The sequence below is a fragment of the Hibiscus syriacus genome, unplaced genomic scaffold (assembly GCF_006381635.1).
Source record: "Hibiscus syriacus cultivar Baekdansim isolate YM2019G1 unplaced genomic scaffold, ASM638163v2 tig00001152_pilon, whole genome shotgun sequence".
NCBI lineage: Eukaryota > Viridiplantae > Streptophyta > Magnoliopsida > Malvales > Malvaceae > Hibiscus > Hibiscus syriacus.
Window position 1 is genome coordinate 18,933 of NW_024061846.1, and position 16,271 is coordinate 35,203.

At 31.5% G+C, this 16,271-nt stretch overlaps 1 protein-coding gene across 1 annotated transcript; it reads left to right on the plus strand.

The window, feature by feature from the left end:
• The first annotated feature begins 13,914 nt into the window (after window positions 1-13,914).
• On the plus strand, window positions 13,915-15,306 carry LOC120123731. The gene is made up of 5 exons (XM_039142550.1): window positions 13,915-14,122; window positions 14,201-14,317; window positions 14,409-14,535; window positions 14,626-14,756; window positions 14,845-15,306. Exons 1-5 carry the CDS (start codon window positions 13,991-13,993, stop codon window positions 15,304-15,306), a joined length of 969 nt encoding a protein of 322 aa, XP_038998481.1. The 5' UTR covers window positions 13,915-13,990.
• The last annotated feature ends 965 nt before the right edge of the window (window positions 15,307-16,271 follow it).

A 16,271-nucleotide genomic window follows, 5' to 3' on the forward strand; every position in this document is an offset into this window, starting at 1 on the left:
TTAACATAGCATCCATTCACAAAATATTCCCTGATGCTCGCGGGTAAAAGTAATTCTGAGTATTACTCTAAATTTCATCTAAAACTATGAGAAGGTCCTTTGTAACCCAATTGTTTAGTTCCTCTTCAGGGAGACATGGTCAGAATCCAGTGCAAATTTTCCATCATCGCAATCTTTATGCAAAATGGTAATGTACAACTGTTGATCTTTCAGTCTCTCTTCTTCTTTAGTTGCGTCCACCAAGCGTAGTTCAACATTGACCTTTCCAAACTGAAAGTATTCTTCATATGTTTCGAAAGATTATCACCTTCATTCAGGCTGACATCTTTCTCTCATTCATGCTTTTTCAGCTCCTCTTTCCTTTTGTTGGAGATTAGGCTCAAATTTGGATCCGAAACAATTTCCTTCGAGGATGACAGCATTGGTTGGGATTTGAACATCTAATGTTGCAGCGATTGGTGGAGTATTTTTTAGACTCTTTGAAATGTTTAATCCCCCACTTGCCACTAGAAAATCTGACATTGGCGTCTGAAATGCTTTGAGGCTTACGTCTGACCAATTTGTACTCTTTCCTATAGGTCAGTCTTAGATTATATCCACTGAAACCTTCTTACCTGAGTTTCTCCTCTCATTCTCTTGTGCCATGTGACCTTCACAAAGATTTGACCAGATTAATCTTTTTTGGGAGAGAGATTTCTAGAGATCGAATTTTAGCCTTTTGTTTTCCTGCCTTGCACCTATGAATTTCTTGAACTAGAGGATCTTGAAATTTATCTTTAAGGTTACTAGAAATATCTTAGTATTTTGAGGTTTCAGTCTAGTTTATCCAAGGGACCTCCTTATAGGACCATTTCTCGTTCGGAGACCATTGCGACTGGATATAGCGCGGTGCAATCAACACGACTTTGAGCATTCCATAATGTATTCACAAAAAGTGGAAGGAAGGGAACTAAAAACTCTTCAACTTCCTTTTATCATCTGACTCTCATGATGGAAGGCTAGCTTGTGTTGTTTTTGGAGGTCGAGCTTGGTTTCCGTCACTGTTAGAGTATGCCCAAAGACCAAACATATGATGATTGTAATGAACATTTTATTTACCGATTTTATTGAATAAAGGCTTTGTCGCTTTCAGTTATATATATCTATGTTTAACATAAACTGGAAGATAATAAAGTCTATATAATAACAAAATTGTTATTATTAAAAGAACTCTAGTCAAGTTTTATTATGGGCAATGACAATAATAATACAGTTAAGACTAACATGTTATTGATTGATGACAATGAGATATCATTGGCATAGATATGTCATAATTGATACATGATTATATTATTAGAGAACAATGTGTTAGATTGACCCACCATGAGCATATGTCATGGATTATTACGTGACAGTCATAACATTGCTCATGGTGATGACTATATGTATGATCCTCAGACTTGAGATCAATGCTATCCCAACATATATTATTGTATGTTTTGATATAGTTAAACATGCTCCCTAAATTGTTGCTCTATAAAGGCTGTTATTGAATATATCTCGATATATGTAGTGGGTGTGTATGATTAAGATAGGATTTGGCCTTCCTATATAATAGGAAATATATCACAAGCCACTTGATTAAGTGAGACTAGAAATGCATGGCCATGCTGGAATAAGTTGTTATGAGATATCATAAATTATTCATTAATTAAAATCTACTCTAGATATCAAGAAACAATAGATGGGCTATACAAGTGTGAGTATTCCAAGACTTGTGCCTATTCTAGATATAAAGGACAAAAGGATGAAATATTAGAATTTTCTAATAATTATTGATAACGTTACAAGAACCTACAGGGTCACACCCTATGATTGAAATAAGCAAAGATGTACAATTTGTTGTACGTTAGTAAAATATATCTAGAGTTAATATATATGTATATTTGATATACATATGTTTTAATTATCTCGAATATTTAATTTGAATTAATTAAATAAATATTTAATTAATTTGAGATAAAAAATCCCTAATATGTAATGATAACTTGGATATAAAAAGAGATGTAAGGTCTAGCAACCATTTTTTTACATTATCTTCAGCTGTTTTTCTCAAAACAATTTTGGGAAAAGCAAATATTGCTCTCAATCAGGTGAACTGAGTATAGGACAAGACATGGTTCGATTCGAACCGATAGTCATCACCATTAGTTGCTACTGTCCTTTTTGTTTTTCAAGGAACCTTCTGTAAGTATTCACATCATTTCCTCTCGATTTCTGTTTATCGTACTTGTAACGCTAGTGAAATCGTCAATTTTTTCCCGCTGCGCCATAGGGTGAGCCGACGGTTCCAACAGTGGTATCAGAGCACTTGTACGATCCAAATTCGGGTTAAATTCTTGGTTGATGCAATATGTATGAGATTCATGTTCTAGTTTTATCATTTTCGGAGAATATGTATGATATTATTGTTTGATTCGATAACCACAATGATTAATATATTATTATGTTAATATATTTTTTTTTACAATATGTGTGTTGTAGCAAGGATTTTAGGAAATCTATATGTCAATTGATGACATGATGATCGATGGGTGTGCGATAGCAGATCACGTTTGGCAGTGGAACAATGGTTGTTCTGATGTAGAAAAACCTTCGGGATTGAAAATCCTAAAAACACGATTCTGATGATCGACCCTTGACCCTTCATGAGTAGTATAGATTGTAGGCTCATATTAATATTTTTAACAAAGTCATAACATCGTTTATATATATGATATGTTTGTTTTGCACGGTGTTTGACATGCATGGTTATAAACTTGTTCAATTTACATTGGTTGAATTTGAAATATGACATGCGAGCTGTGTCTTTCTATATCTCAGTTGTATTTCTCTTCTCATCTTACTCCCTTGTATGTAAAAGGGGTTTCTTTTTAAAATTGTAATCCTATGAAGATTCACAAGGAGCAAAACAATGGACTGAATTAAAGGTGAGAAGATACCTAGAGAACAGTCTTAGGTTTTAGGGTTTTTGGTTCTCCCATTGGCTTGGGATGGGCCACCTTAGTTATTGTTTTTGGGCTATAACTATTGCATCTTATTTATTGATATATCTATTATGTATACAATGCATCAAATGATAAAATAAGAATGAATATTGATGAGATCAATAAGGGCCTAATATTAAAACGAACAATGATGAGATAATTACACAAATCCCTCTTTATAATCTAAGTTAACCATCCAATATTTACCCTCGTTAAGGCTTTAATCGATATTGTGTGAGCTTTGCCAAAGTATTGGTATATAAATTTATCTTGGTTAAACTTGAAGAACAAGCAAGTGATATTCATCGGTTGAGACATTGGTAATAACTTATCTAGGTTATTCTAATAGGATTAGAAACCTAGAGGTTAAGTATTTGGATAAGTCATGAGATGACTTGAACAAGAATTGTTTGCCAATAGGAGGAGTTACATGAGATGTAACTAGTAAAGTTTTACTTACCTAAATTATTACTATCCTAAAACAAAATCCAAAACTGATTTAGGAAATTCATGAATTATGGATCATCACCCACTATAAAAAATTTTGTTCAATTTTTTTAAAATTAAAACGAGAGGGTTTTTAATTTTGAATAAAATAGTGATAGTAATTTGTAAATAAAGACCCGTTTATAATTTTTTCAGTAAATTTACTTACTTTAATATTTACATTGTTGTAGATTTAATGGCAAACAACACTTTATCACTGTGATCACTCATTAAGAAGGAGAAGCTTAATGGCATAAACTTCCTTGATTTGGTTTCATAATTTGAGAATTGTTCTCAAACAGGAAAGAAAGGAATATGTCATTGAAGAACCTCTTCCTGATGAACCGGAAGCTAATGCTTCTAGAGCTAACAAAGACAAATTTAAGAAACATATGGATGATATATTAGACATTGGATATCTAATGCTTGCCAGCATGACTCCCGAGCATCAGAAGCGACATGAGGACATGGGTGCATATGAGATGATTCAAAATCTCAAGGAAATATATGAAGGACAAGCACATCAAGAGAGGTATGAGACCTATAAAGCTCTATTTCAATGCAAAAAGCCAGAGGATCACCAGTAGGAGCTCATGTCATCAAGATGATGGGCTACATCCAAATGTTGGAAAAGTTGGGATTTCCTCTCAAAGATGAATTGGCTACCAATGTTATGCTGCAATCGGTACCAGATAGCTTTAGCCAATTTGTCCTTAATTTCAACATGAATAAAATTAACAAGACTTTGTAACAGTTACTTGGCATGTTACGAACTACTGAAAGAACAAGAAAAAGGTTAGACCTAAGCCCATTCTGATGGTCCACAAGGACAAAGGAAAGGGAAAGAAAAAAGTAGTGGTAAAGTCTAAGGGAAATAGTAAGGCAAAGCCGAAAGGAAAAGATGCATTGAAACACAAAGGGGGAGTTATCAAGGAAGAAAAATGTTTCCATTACGATAAGACCGGACACTGAAAGAGAAACTGCCCTATTTACATTGAAGAGGTCAATAAGGTAAAAGCAAATGTAACTTTTGTTTCAGGTATTTATGTTGTTGATGTTAACTTGTCAACATCTACTTCCTGGGTAATTGATACCTATTGTGGTTCTCATATTTGTACTTATGTACATGGACTGCAAAAGAGAAGGAATATGGCTAAAGGTGATGTAGACCTGCGAGTGCGAAATGAAGCAAGAGTTGTTGCTTTAGCTATAGGGACATATGTTTTATCTTTGCCTAGTGGACATGATTTAAATTTAGAGGATTGTTATTTTGTGCCTAGTTTGACTAAGAACATTATTTCTATCTCTTGTTTGGATAAAATTGGTTTTGAGATTATTGTTAAGAATAATTGTTGTTCTTTTTATCTCGGTAATGTCTTTTATGGTTTGACACAATTGGTTAATGGTCTCTAAATTTAGGATCAAGAAAACACCTTTTATAACATAAATACTAAAAGATAAAAAACAAATGACTCGAATCAAACTTATCATTGTCATTTTCGTTTAGGCCATATAAGTGAGAAACACATATAAAAACTCCATAAACATGGATTCTTAGATTCATTTGATTTCGAACAATATGATATATGTGAATCTTGCTTGTTGGGAAAAATGACTAAAACTCCTTTTAATAGTAAAGGTGAGCGAGCAAGTGATTTATTGGGGTTAATACATAGTGATGTATGTGGACCAATGAATACACAAGCCAGAGGTGGATTCCATTACTTCATTACTTTCACCGATGACTTTAGTTGGCATGGATAAATTTATCTTATGCGCCATAAATCTAAAGCCCTTGAAAAGTTTAAGGAATTTAAAAATGAAGTACAAAATCAACAAGGCAAGAGTATTAAGGAACTTCAATTAGATCGAGGTGGAGAATACATAAGCATAGAGTTTGATGAACTCCTGAAAGAATGTGAGATTGTCACACATCTTACATTACCTGGTACACCACAGTGGAATGAAGTTTCTGAAAGAATGAATCGAAAATTGTTAGACATGGTTCAATTGATGATGAGTCATATTGATTTTTTGACTTTTTTTTGGGACATGAACTTGAAACAACAGCTTTCACACTAAATCGTGTTACATCTAAATCGGTTCAAAAGACACCATACGAGAAATAGACTCGGAAGTGTCCTAGGATGTCTTTTATGAAGATTTAGGGTTGTGAAGCTTATATAAAACATCATATGTCTACAAAGCTCAAACCTAAATATCATAAGTGTATATTTGTTAGATATCCTAAAGAAACTAAGGGATACTATTTCTTCAACCCTAATGAGAAGAAAGTGCTTGTTGCTCGAACGGGAGTTTTTCTCGAAAGAGAATTTCTCTCAAAGAAAGGGAATGGTAGAAATATTGAACTTGGAGAAGTTCAAGAACAACATATCAATGAACCTGAAGTTGAGTATGTTTCACAAGTTGTTGAGGAACAATCAACAAATTTAGAAACACAACCACTGTGCAGATCCACAAGAGAATGGCGTGCACCTAAGAGATTTGGATTTCTCATTACCATACATTGAGATGTTATTCTTATGGATCAAGATGAACCTAGAAGTTATCAAGAGGGAGTGTCTAGCTCAAACTATGATAAATGGCTTAAATACATGAGATCTGAGATGGATTCCATGTCAGTAAACCAAGTGTGGACTTTGCTTGAACCACCTAAAGGGGTCAAACCTATAGGGTGTAAATGGGTTTTCAAGAAGAAAACTTACATGGATTCTAATGTACAAACATACAAGGGCCTATTAGTCGCTAAAGGTTTTCGATAAGTTCATGGTGTAGACTATGACGAAACATTCTCCCCTGTAGCAATTATTAAGTCCATCCGAATCTAGCTCGCAATAGATGCATTCCATGATTATGAAATTTGGAAAATGAATGTCAAAATCATTTTCCTTAATGGAAAACTTAAAGAGGATGTGTATATGACATAACCATAAGGTTTTGTCACTCCAGTAAATGTTGGAAAGGTTTGTAAGCTACAGACGTATATTTATGGACTAAAGCAAACTTCTCAAAGCTGGAATCTTTGTTTCAATTATGCAATCAAAGAATTTGGTTTTATTAGAAATGAATATGAGAATTGTGTTTATAAGAAGGCTAGTAGGAACATTGTTTCTTTCCTAATCTTGTATGTAGATGACATACTCATCATAGGAAATGATATACATACTTTACAGTATGTTAAGACTTGGTTAAGTAGTTTTTTATGAAAGATTTGGGTGAGGCAGCGTATATCTTAGGAGTTAAGATCTATAGAGATAGATCAAGATGACTTCTAGGTTTGAGTCAAAGCATATATATAGATGAAGTGTTCAAAAGGTTCAGTATGGAAGAATCCAAGAAAGGATTTTTGCCTATGAGATATGACATTTCTCTTTCGAAGGAAATATGCCCTTCAACTCCACAAGAAAGAGAATGAATGAATAAGATTCCATATGCTTCGGCTATTAATTTATCATGTATGCTATTTTATGTACTCGACCAGATGTATCGTATGCTTTAAGCATGACGAGTCGGTATCAAGCAAACCCTGGTAAAACTCACTGGGTTGCGGTTAAAAATATCCTTAAGTACTTAAGAAGAACTAAGGATACATTTCTTGTCTATAGAGGTGATGAAGAGCTTAGTGTAAAAGGTTATACTAATGTCAGCTTCCAAACTGACAAGGACGACTCACGATCGTAATCGGGTTTTGTGTTTTGTCTTAATGAAGGTGCTGTGAGCTGGAAAAGTTTAAAGCAAGACACTGTAGTTGATTCTACAACAGAGGCTGAATACATTGCATCTAGTGAAGCAGTAAAAGAGCTTGCTTGGATCAAGAAGTTCATATCTGAACTAGGGGTTGTTCCTAGCATATCAGATGCTATAGAACTTCGTTTTGATAATAATGGAGCCATTGCAGAAGCGAAGGAACCCATATCTCATCAACAGTCCAAACATATTCTTAGGCGCTTTCATCTCATTCGAGAGATTATAGATCGAGAATATGTGGAAACATTGATGATCCATTGACGAAGCCTTTTACATAGAAGAGGCATGATCATCACACTGAGTCACTCGATATTAGATATATGAGTAATTGGTCTTAGTTCTAGTGGGAGATTGTTAGAGTATGCCCAAAGACCAATCATATGATGATTGTAATGATGCATTTTATTTACCAATTTTATTGAATAAATTGGAAGATAATAAAGTCCATATAATAACATAATTGTTATTATTAAAAGATCCCTAGATAAGTATTATTATGGGCATAAACAATACTAATACGCTTAAGCCTAAAATGATATTGATTGATGACAATGAGTTGTCATTGGCATAGAGATGTATGAATTGATACATGATTATATTGTTAGAGAACAATTTATTGGATTGACCTACCATGAGCACATGTCTTGGATTATTAAATGACAATCATAACATTGCTCATGGTGATGACTATATGTATAATCCTCAGACTTGAGATCAATGCTATCCCAACATATATTATTGTATGTTTTGATACAATTAAACATGCGCCATAAATTATTTCTCTATAAAGATTATTATTGAATATATCTTGATATATGTAGTGGGTGTGTATGATTAAGATAGGATTTTTCTTTCCTACATAATAGGAAATATATCACATGCCACTTGATTGAGTGAGACTATAAATGCATGGCCATGCCGAAATAAGTTGATATGAGATATCACAAATTATTCGTTAATTAAAGTCTACTCTAGATATCAATAAACAATAGATGGGCTATACAAGTGTGACTATTCCAAGACTTGGGCCTATTCTAGATATAAAAGACAAAAAGATGTAATATATAAAAGAGTTAATCATGAGGATGATATATCTACCCTTAATGAATATTGATATTTACCTCTAGTCCATTCTTTCATCGCCATTTTCATAACATTAAATAAATATAAAAATCATATTTATTGATTTCCATCTTTTCCCTTTTAATTTCCCAAAATTTCAATTTAGTCACTTAAATTCTACTATTCTACTTTAACATGGAAAATCCACTTAAATCTACCTATCCGTGCTAAATTCTATTGATTGAAAATATAAATATAATATTACTAATCTCATAGTATCATCCATCAAATTTTTGTAAACTTTTTATTCGATCTGATTATCTGAATACTTTACCGAACTTTATCACTTAATAACTTTTCACAAACTTCATATTAGAATATGAATTTCATATAAACTCCATTCTTATAGATGAGCTATTCATTTATGAAATAATTTTTTAAGGAAAATTACCATTTCAGTCCTTGAATTTTTCCCAATTTCTATTTTGGCCACAAAATTTACATTTTTTTCAGTTATCAAAATTTTGGGTACACGTGTGTATGTATGTGTACTGATATCTATACATCATACATATATACTTATGTATGTATATATATATATATATATAAGTATATGTGTATATATATATATATAAGTATATGTGTATATATATATATATACTTATGTATACATAATATTAATATATATATATATATATTATTTTACTTTTTATTTTTTTAAAATATAAAGTATGACATATATATATATATATATATATACATGCACCATACGACATCATACATATGTACATAAATGCATATATATATATATATATATATATATATATATATATATATATATATATATATATATGTATATATTATATATATGTATATATTGTACATATATACATATAAAACATATATCATTGATCATATATAATTACGTATATACTTATTGTATTACATATATACACATACATTATACATATGTATATACATACATATATATACTTATATATATATAATATTAATATCTATCAATATATATATGGTTGTTTTAATTGATTCTTGCATGCTGTTTAATTTATTTAATTTGTAATTTTATGTTTAATCAAAATAGTCCATAAAATTATATTATAATATCAAACCCAATAAACTTTTGTTCACACACTTTTTAAATGAATTCACTTTAGTCCATTTTTATGTTAATTTCAACTTAATATTTTATAATTATTTTGATTTAATCCCTCATCCATGTGTGTTGTTTAATTTATTTAAATTTTCATTTGTAATTTCATGTTTTTTAATTAGTCCTTAAAATTATATTTTTATCAATATTGACCCATAATTATTCATTTTTTTTAATTTACTCCAAATCATATACAATTACAAATTATAATTCGTCGTTCATGAAAGATGAAAAATAATTAACCAAAAAATAACTCGATATGAACTCTATCTATTCCTGATAAGATCCGACCTGAATTTTGATTGTCAATGATGCGACTCGATCTAAACGAGATTTGACTGAAGCACATCCGAAACTGAATTAACCTAGTATTTAACTGATTCGGACCTGAGCCGTTTTGACTTGAACTGACATCGATTCGGACTTAAATTAACCCAATTTGAACCCGAACTGAACTGTTGTAAAATCAACATGAAAATGACCTGAACGAATTTGACCCAGACTCGACCTAATTCGAGTTGAGCCAACAAATTGACCTGACACAACCTATATTTAACTTGATCTGATTTACATGATCCGACTGAAACCTAAACGATTACTCGATTTCACATCCCTAATTAGAATTGGATTGAAGTCTCATCACTGTTTCTAAAACCTGCTTTGATTTTTTTATATTAATTCATTTTAATATTTTATAAATTATAAAAACATAGTAATATAAAATTTTAATTAATATTTTCTTAAAATTTGTAGAATCGTAATTACTTTATTTATTTTATTTTTAATTAATAGTTATTACGCAATTATATAATTTATACGTATATTAAAAAAATATATAAACACGATTCAACATTGTCTTATTTCGCTAATTGCCGGTGATGAGTTGATTTGGAGTGGTCATTCTTCTAGGCATATTCGGTTCGGTCAGGTTACTAGTAGCTTATGTGTCTTAACCGAACTCTTATTGTGGTTATTCCTCTCTCCGTTTGCCACTCTTCCTTAAGTACATATATTTGGTTGGCGACTTTCCAACGAAGCTTTACCTGTGGCCAGGGACGAATTGAAGGGGCTCTGAAGGTGCGGTCGTAATTTTAGAATCTTTAAATTTTAAAATTTTTAATATTTTTCATTGATTGTTTAATTTCGTATTCTTAAAATTTTATAACTCTACAACCTTAAAATTTTTAATATAACTTCTTAAATCTGTACTTTTAACATAAATTTTTGTATTCGTCATTGCCTGTGACTTGACAGCTATTCCTTGATGGAGTTGATAATGGTCTATATCAATTATGTGGTTTGGTGGAGAAGACCGTCCTACATACCTTACGGAACTGCCGATATCCTCACCCAAGTAGGTTTTTCAACTCATCCCGTCTTCACCCCTTTCTCTTCAATTGCCTACTTATGGAGTCATGTAATTATAAACTCTCCTCATCCAACTTATGATTTTCATTTTCTTCCTAATCCACTATGTACATGATGCTCTAGAGGTTTCCACCTCTGTGAGGAAATGAGTTGTTTCACGTATTCGGATTTCAAAAGTTATTAAAATAATTAATGGTACATATCAATACATATGATTAGGGATACATATCTATAAAGTCATTTATTATCACTGCCTCTATATTTAGATTACTCAATTTTTAATTTATATCTCAGGTAATTTTTAAAAAAAATTAATTTAATTTTTATTTCAAATATATGTATTTATTATGTGGATTCATGAATTTACATTACCAAATATTAAAAGCTTAGACACAATTATAAATTATTGTTGTTGTATTTTGTTTCTTTAATTTTTTATGTATTTATAATTTTTTTATTAGTATGCTATTTTGATATATAAATGCATTAAAAGAAGTACTAAAATATTTTAATTAATATTATATTTTAAAATGTCCGCAGAGTATAATGTTCAGTTTGGCTGTAATCTTCTATTTTTTTCAAAAGAATATTCGATTAAAAGTATTGTTTGAAATTAGGGATGTAAACAACTCATTCGATCTACAAAATTCACTAAAATCAATTCGAGTCAAAATTGTTTGTGGTCTAAGTGGTGGTGATCCAAAACCTATTCGAGTCCGAACTGGTGTTGACATAAACCCGAGTTGGACATGGAAATTGTGGATCTGAACTTAACCTGACCCGATTTGAGAACAATCTAAACTCAAATTGAACCGAAAATATGATAACCGAACACGACATGCATCCAACTAATAAGAACTCGAACCCAATATTAACCTGGTAAATAACTGTTATTACCCGACCTGTTATCAACATGACCTGCTATGAAACTTACCTATAAATGACTCAACATGTAAATGATCCAACTTGTTATTGACATGATCTGATATTTACCTTAGTTGATATTTATTTGACTTATAAGTTACAATTGATGAAATTATGAGATTTTGAATTTATAATAAACTATGATAATATATATGCTTACTCTATAAAAATTAAAACAAATTGCTAGTTATGATAATTAAATTAATAAATTTATTTTTATATTAATTATAATCCTTTTATTATAAATCTTAATTATAATTATTAGATTATATAAAATTAAATTAAATATTTTAAGTTTAATTTATTTTTTATATAATAATTAATTAATAATTTAAATATAATTTAACATAAAATTTTAAAATAATTACATAAGATGAATTTATTTGAGATTGAATATATATATATATATATTCAAGTGAGTGGTGAGAAAACTTTTTTAAAAGATATTTTTGTATGTGGAAAATTTTGATTTTATTTGGGAAATTGAGAAAATTTGGGAAATTTTTATTTTATTTGGGAAGTCGGCGTCAAGGGGATTGTTGTCCAATAAGATACTTTGGTTAATTATGCATGCGCTCCTCCAACAATCATTTTTTCTATTTTGTAATTTGGTTTTTGATTTCTTTTATATTAGTCATGGTTTAATTGTAAATATCTTCTTGAATTTTCAATTCGATGCAATTTAATCCTGTATACATTCTAATTACTTTTAAATTTCACTTCTTTCTTTAAAGTGCATAATTATTAAATGTGAATATTAATTTTAGAATCTTTTATTTTTAGTCACTCATGTTTAATTATATGCTTATATATATACACACACATATATATATATATATATATATATATATATATATATATATATATATATATATATATATATATATATATATATATATATATATATATATATATATATATATATATATATATATATATACTTATATATGTATTTATATATATATACTTATGTATACATACATATATATATATACTTGTGTACATACATCACTTATATATACTTATATTCATATCGGAGATAGCTGGAATCAAGTAATGTCACGTCTATGATTTAAGTTTTAACAGATATGAAGGATCTGTCTGATATGATCTTCAAAGGACTCTCCAAATACATGAAAATCTTGGTAAAACATGAACACAGATGTCTTAGACAGATACATGTCTGATCATCATGCTTGAGTCAGTAATTTAGGATGTAAGTGTTTCACGTTAATATCAAACCATAAGAATGAATGACAACGCTTGAGGGAAAAAATGTGTTGGTTTGCAATTGGTAGAACCAGCTAGTAGATGAATAAGTAATTATGACAGAATGGGAGTGTTGGTGGCAACCTATATATGTTGCTTATGTTTGTAATCATCTTAATTACAAAGGAATTTAGATTTATTATTGTGCTCATTTGTTTCTCTTATGACATTTATTGCAGAAACATATTCTTTCACTTAATGGACCAGTGGTGACCGCAGCAGGCTTCAATGATGAGCTAGCAATTGTCACCCATGTTTCTGATTGTCTTCCATCTAATGAGCAGGTATGTTACTATTACTATGACTTCTTACTTGGTGCATGCCTCAAATGATTCACCTAACATCAACATGATAGTATCCGGTATTACTCGGACTTGGATTTGAGTATAGGTATGCATTTGAAACATGTATGTTTAGTTTTTTCCGTAAGTTATTCCATGTATTTGGAGGGCATATCTCATGTGTAATATCTAAGTTGCTACAGGGGCCTTGGCGAGCAGCAATAGTTGGTGAATCTCAGCCTTTGAGCCTGACCTTAAATTATATGATTCCTTTTTATCTACATATGCAGATGCTAGAGTTTACGTTATTCAACATATCTAAAGGAACCCAAATCTTCAGAGGTCGTCTTCCATTAACTCCTGGTTCATATTTAACGTGGTTTGGGTTTAGTGAAGAAGGCCAGATAAGCTCTTATGATTCAAAGGTATTCAAGAACTCTTTTTTCAGGTTATCATAATAACTACATTTATTTTTTAAATTGAATCTTAAAAAAAATGCAGGGTGTTCTAAGGGTTTCACAAGCCAATATGGTGGCAACTGGCTTCCTCTTTTTAGGTTTGATATTCTTCTTTCAAGGATACAGAAGTAATCTTTTGATTAATATTGCATATTACTTCAAAACTTTGCCGTATTTATGCAATCAATGTGCGTTGTTCTTTGCAGTGCCAACAAAGAAAGGAGATCTGGTGAGAATTATTGGGTGATCGGGTTGAATGCGAGCAAGTTGTTTTGTGTTGTTTGTAAGAATCCAGATACATTCCCACAGGAATTATAACGATCATCTCAACTCCCTTATGTTTTGAGCTTTAAATCAGGGATTTATGGTCGTTCTCTCTTTTTTCAGGTGCTCCCTAAACCTGTTCTTACTCTGATAAACCTGTCATTTCCTCTTGCATCCTCTGATCTTGGAGAAGAAGCCCTTGAAAATGAGTTTATGCTGAACAATCTGCATCTCTCAAAGGTGCCATCCCTTTATTTATTTCTGCATTTTGGCTTTTGATGCAGTTTTTGAGTTGCTTAAGATTTTTCTTGTGTTAACTATAAACCTGCAGATTCAGAAACAAATAGAAGCTACAGCTGGTGAAGGCTTGGACACTACTTCTCTTGACGATGAGGCTTTCGACATAGAGGCAGCACAAGATCGATGCATCTTCCGGATAATTGCATCCTGCTGCAACAGTGAGTCTTTGGAATTATGTTTAAATCTTTCATGGCGTTATCCGTGGCTGATCTTAACTCCATTAACCCCGTTTCTGGCTGCTCTTGCAGGTGACAAACTTGTGAGAGCCATCGAACTTGTGAAGCTTTTATCTGTCGAAAAATCAGTTAGAGGTGCAATACAACTTGCCACTGCAATGAAGCTTCCTATTTTGGTTGAACGATTCAATGAAATACTGGAGGTTAGCCAGCAACATCTAAACAAATCCAACTTCTAAAACTGCTACATTTGGATTTTGATATTTTTGTTAATACCCTTTTTATAAACAGGAAAGATTGAGAAATAAAATAAAGGATTCAAACACTGGTCTTTCAAGTTCAAAACATGATCTTGCAGTCAACAAGCCCTATACTGCAACTGAAAGATTGGAACCATTTGCTCCATCATCTTCAGCTAAACTCTCGGCCCCTGTGTTTACAAAGAAAGTAAAACCTTTGGAACGAGTTAAATTCGGAAAGCAAAAGACAGGCATTGATCAAACTGCAAATCTAGAGGACAGCGAGGAGGTAAAGGATGCAGAGAAGAATGATGGATCTAGCCATGTGAATGGTGTGAAGGAAGTGAAGAACTCAGATAGTCAATGCCCTTTAAACCTGTTTCCGAAGTTGCCAGATATTCGGGACGGAAAGAAGGATCCATCAAATCCGGTGTCGAAGTCCTCAAATGAGGAATCAAAGAAGGATGTAGGAGAACGACCTAGTAATCCATTTTTGAAGTCGACAGTTAAGTGAAAGTTTAAAGCCATTGTTTAACTGACTTGTATCATCTTCAACATGTAAGGAGTTCTTTTGTTGATAAATCTTAAGGAATATTATTTTATAAGTTGGTGTGGATGGTGATATTTAGTATTAAAGTTGGTTTTGAGTATTAGCAATGATGAGACCCTCATTTATTTCTGGTAGACCTAATGTATTTTTATTTATAAACACTGTAACCCTCTTACCCGGTCTGTAAGTTAGACCCAAACCTAGGTGGTCACATATCCCATTCAGAGTTTTTTTTAACAACTTATAATACATTAGATATAATACAGAACAAAATATTAATAATACATATATACCCAAAACGATAGCAAATACATGTCACCAGATACAAAGGAAAAACATGTAGAGATATATGTTCGTAAAAAATAAATATTTGATCTCTTTTGATGTCAAATCTGCTAGCTTATGGTCTATTGTTATCTGAAAAGGGGTAAAAACTATAGAATGAACTAAAAAGCCCAGTGTGCTCCAAACAGTGTATTAAAAACATACGAATAAAATATTCTAGTAAAATCAGTTTATCAAACATATTTGTTTTATTTTAAAATATAAACACTACCCCCATCCGTCACGTACCAAATGTGTAGGTTCCCCAGAACCATACACTTTTTCACGTCCAGTAAGGCCCTGAGCACACAGCCGAGGAGCCGGTAAGTAAGGCTCTGAGCACACAGCCGAGGAGCCTTCAGGTATACTTCCTCCAACATTACCCCCCAATAAAACATTTTTTGTTCATAACGAATATTTATATCAAACATTAAAACATAATTCAAGTCAAGTAGCAGATCAGATTCCATGTTAAGTATTATATAAAAAAATCCAGGTCGAGTACCATATTAAAATCCACGTCAAAAATCAAATAAACTATTTATGGGATAGTTTAAAACAGTAAGATAACACCGTCAGTAAACACACCTGAAACAGTCTGAGAA

Bases quoted from the DNA above. Each gene is read 5' to 3' on its own strand.
- LOC120123731 (XM_039142550.1), top strand. From the start codon at position 13,991: ATGCAATCAATGTGCGTTGTTCTTTGCAGTGCCAACAAAGAAAGGAGA. The intron at 14,318-14,408 runs GTGCCATCCCTT...ATAAACCTGCAG, and splicing joins ACAATCTGCATCTCTCAAAG to ATTCAGAAACAAATAGAAGC. The intron at 14,757-14,844 runs GTTAGCCAGCAA...TTTTATAAACAG, and splicing joins GATTCAATGAAATACTGGAG to GAAAGATTGAGAAATAAAAT.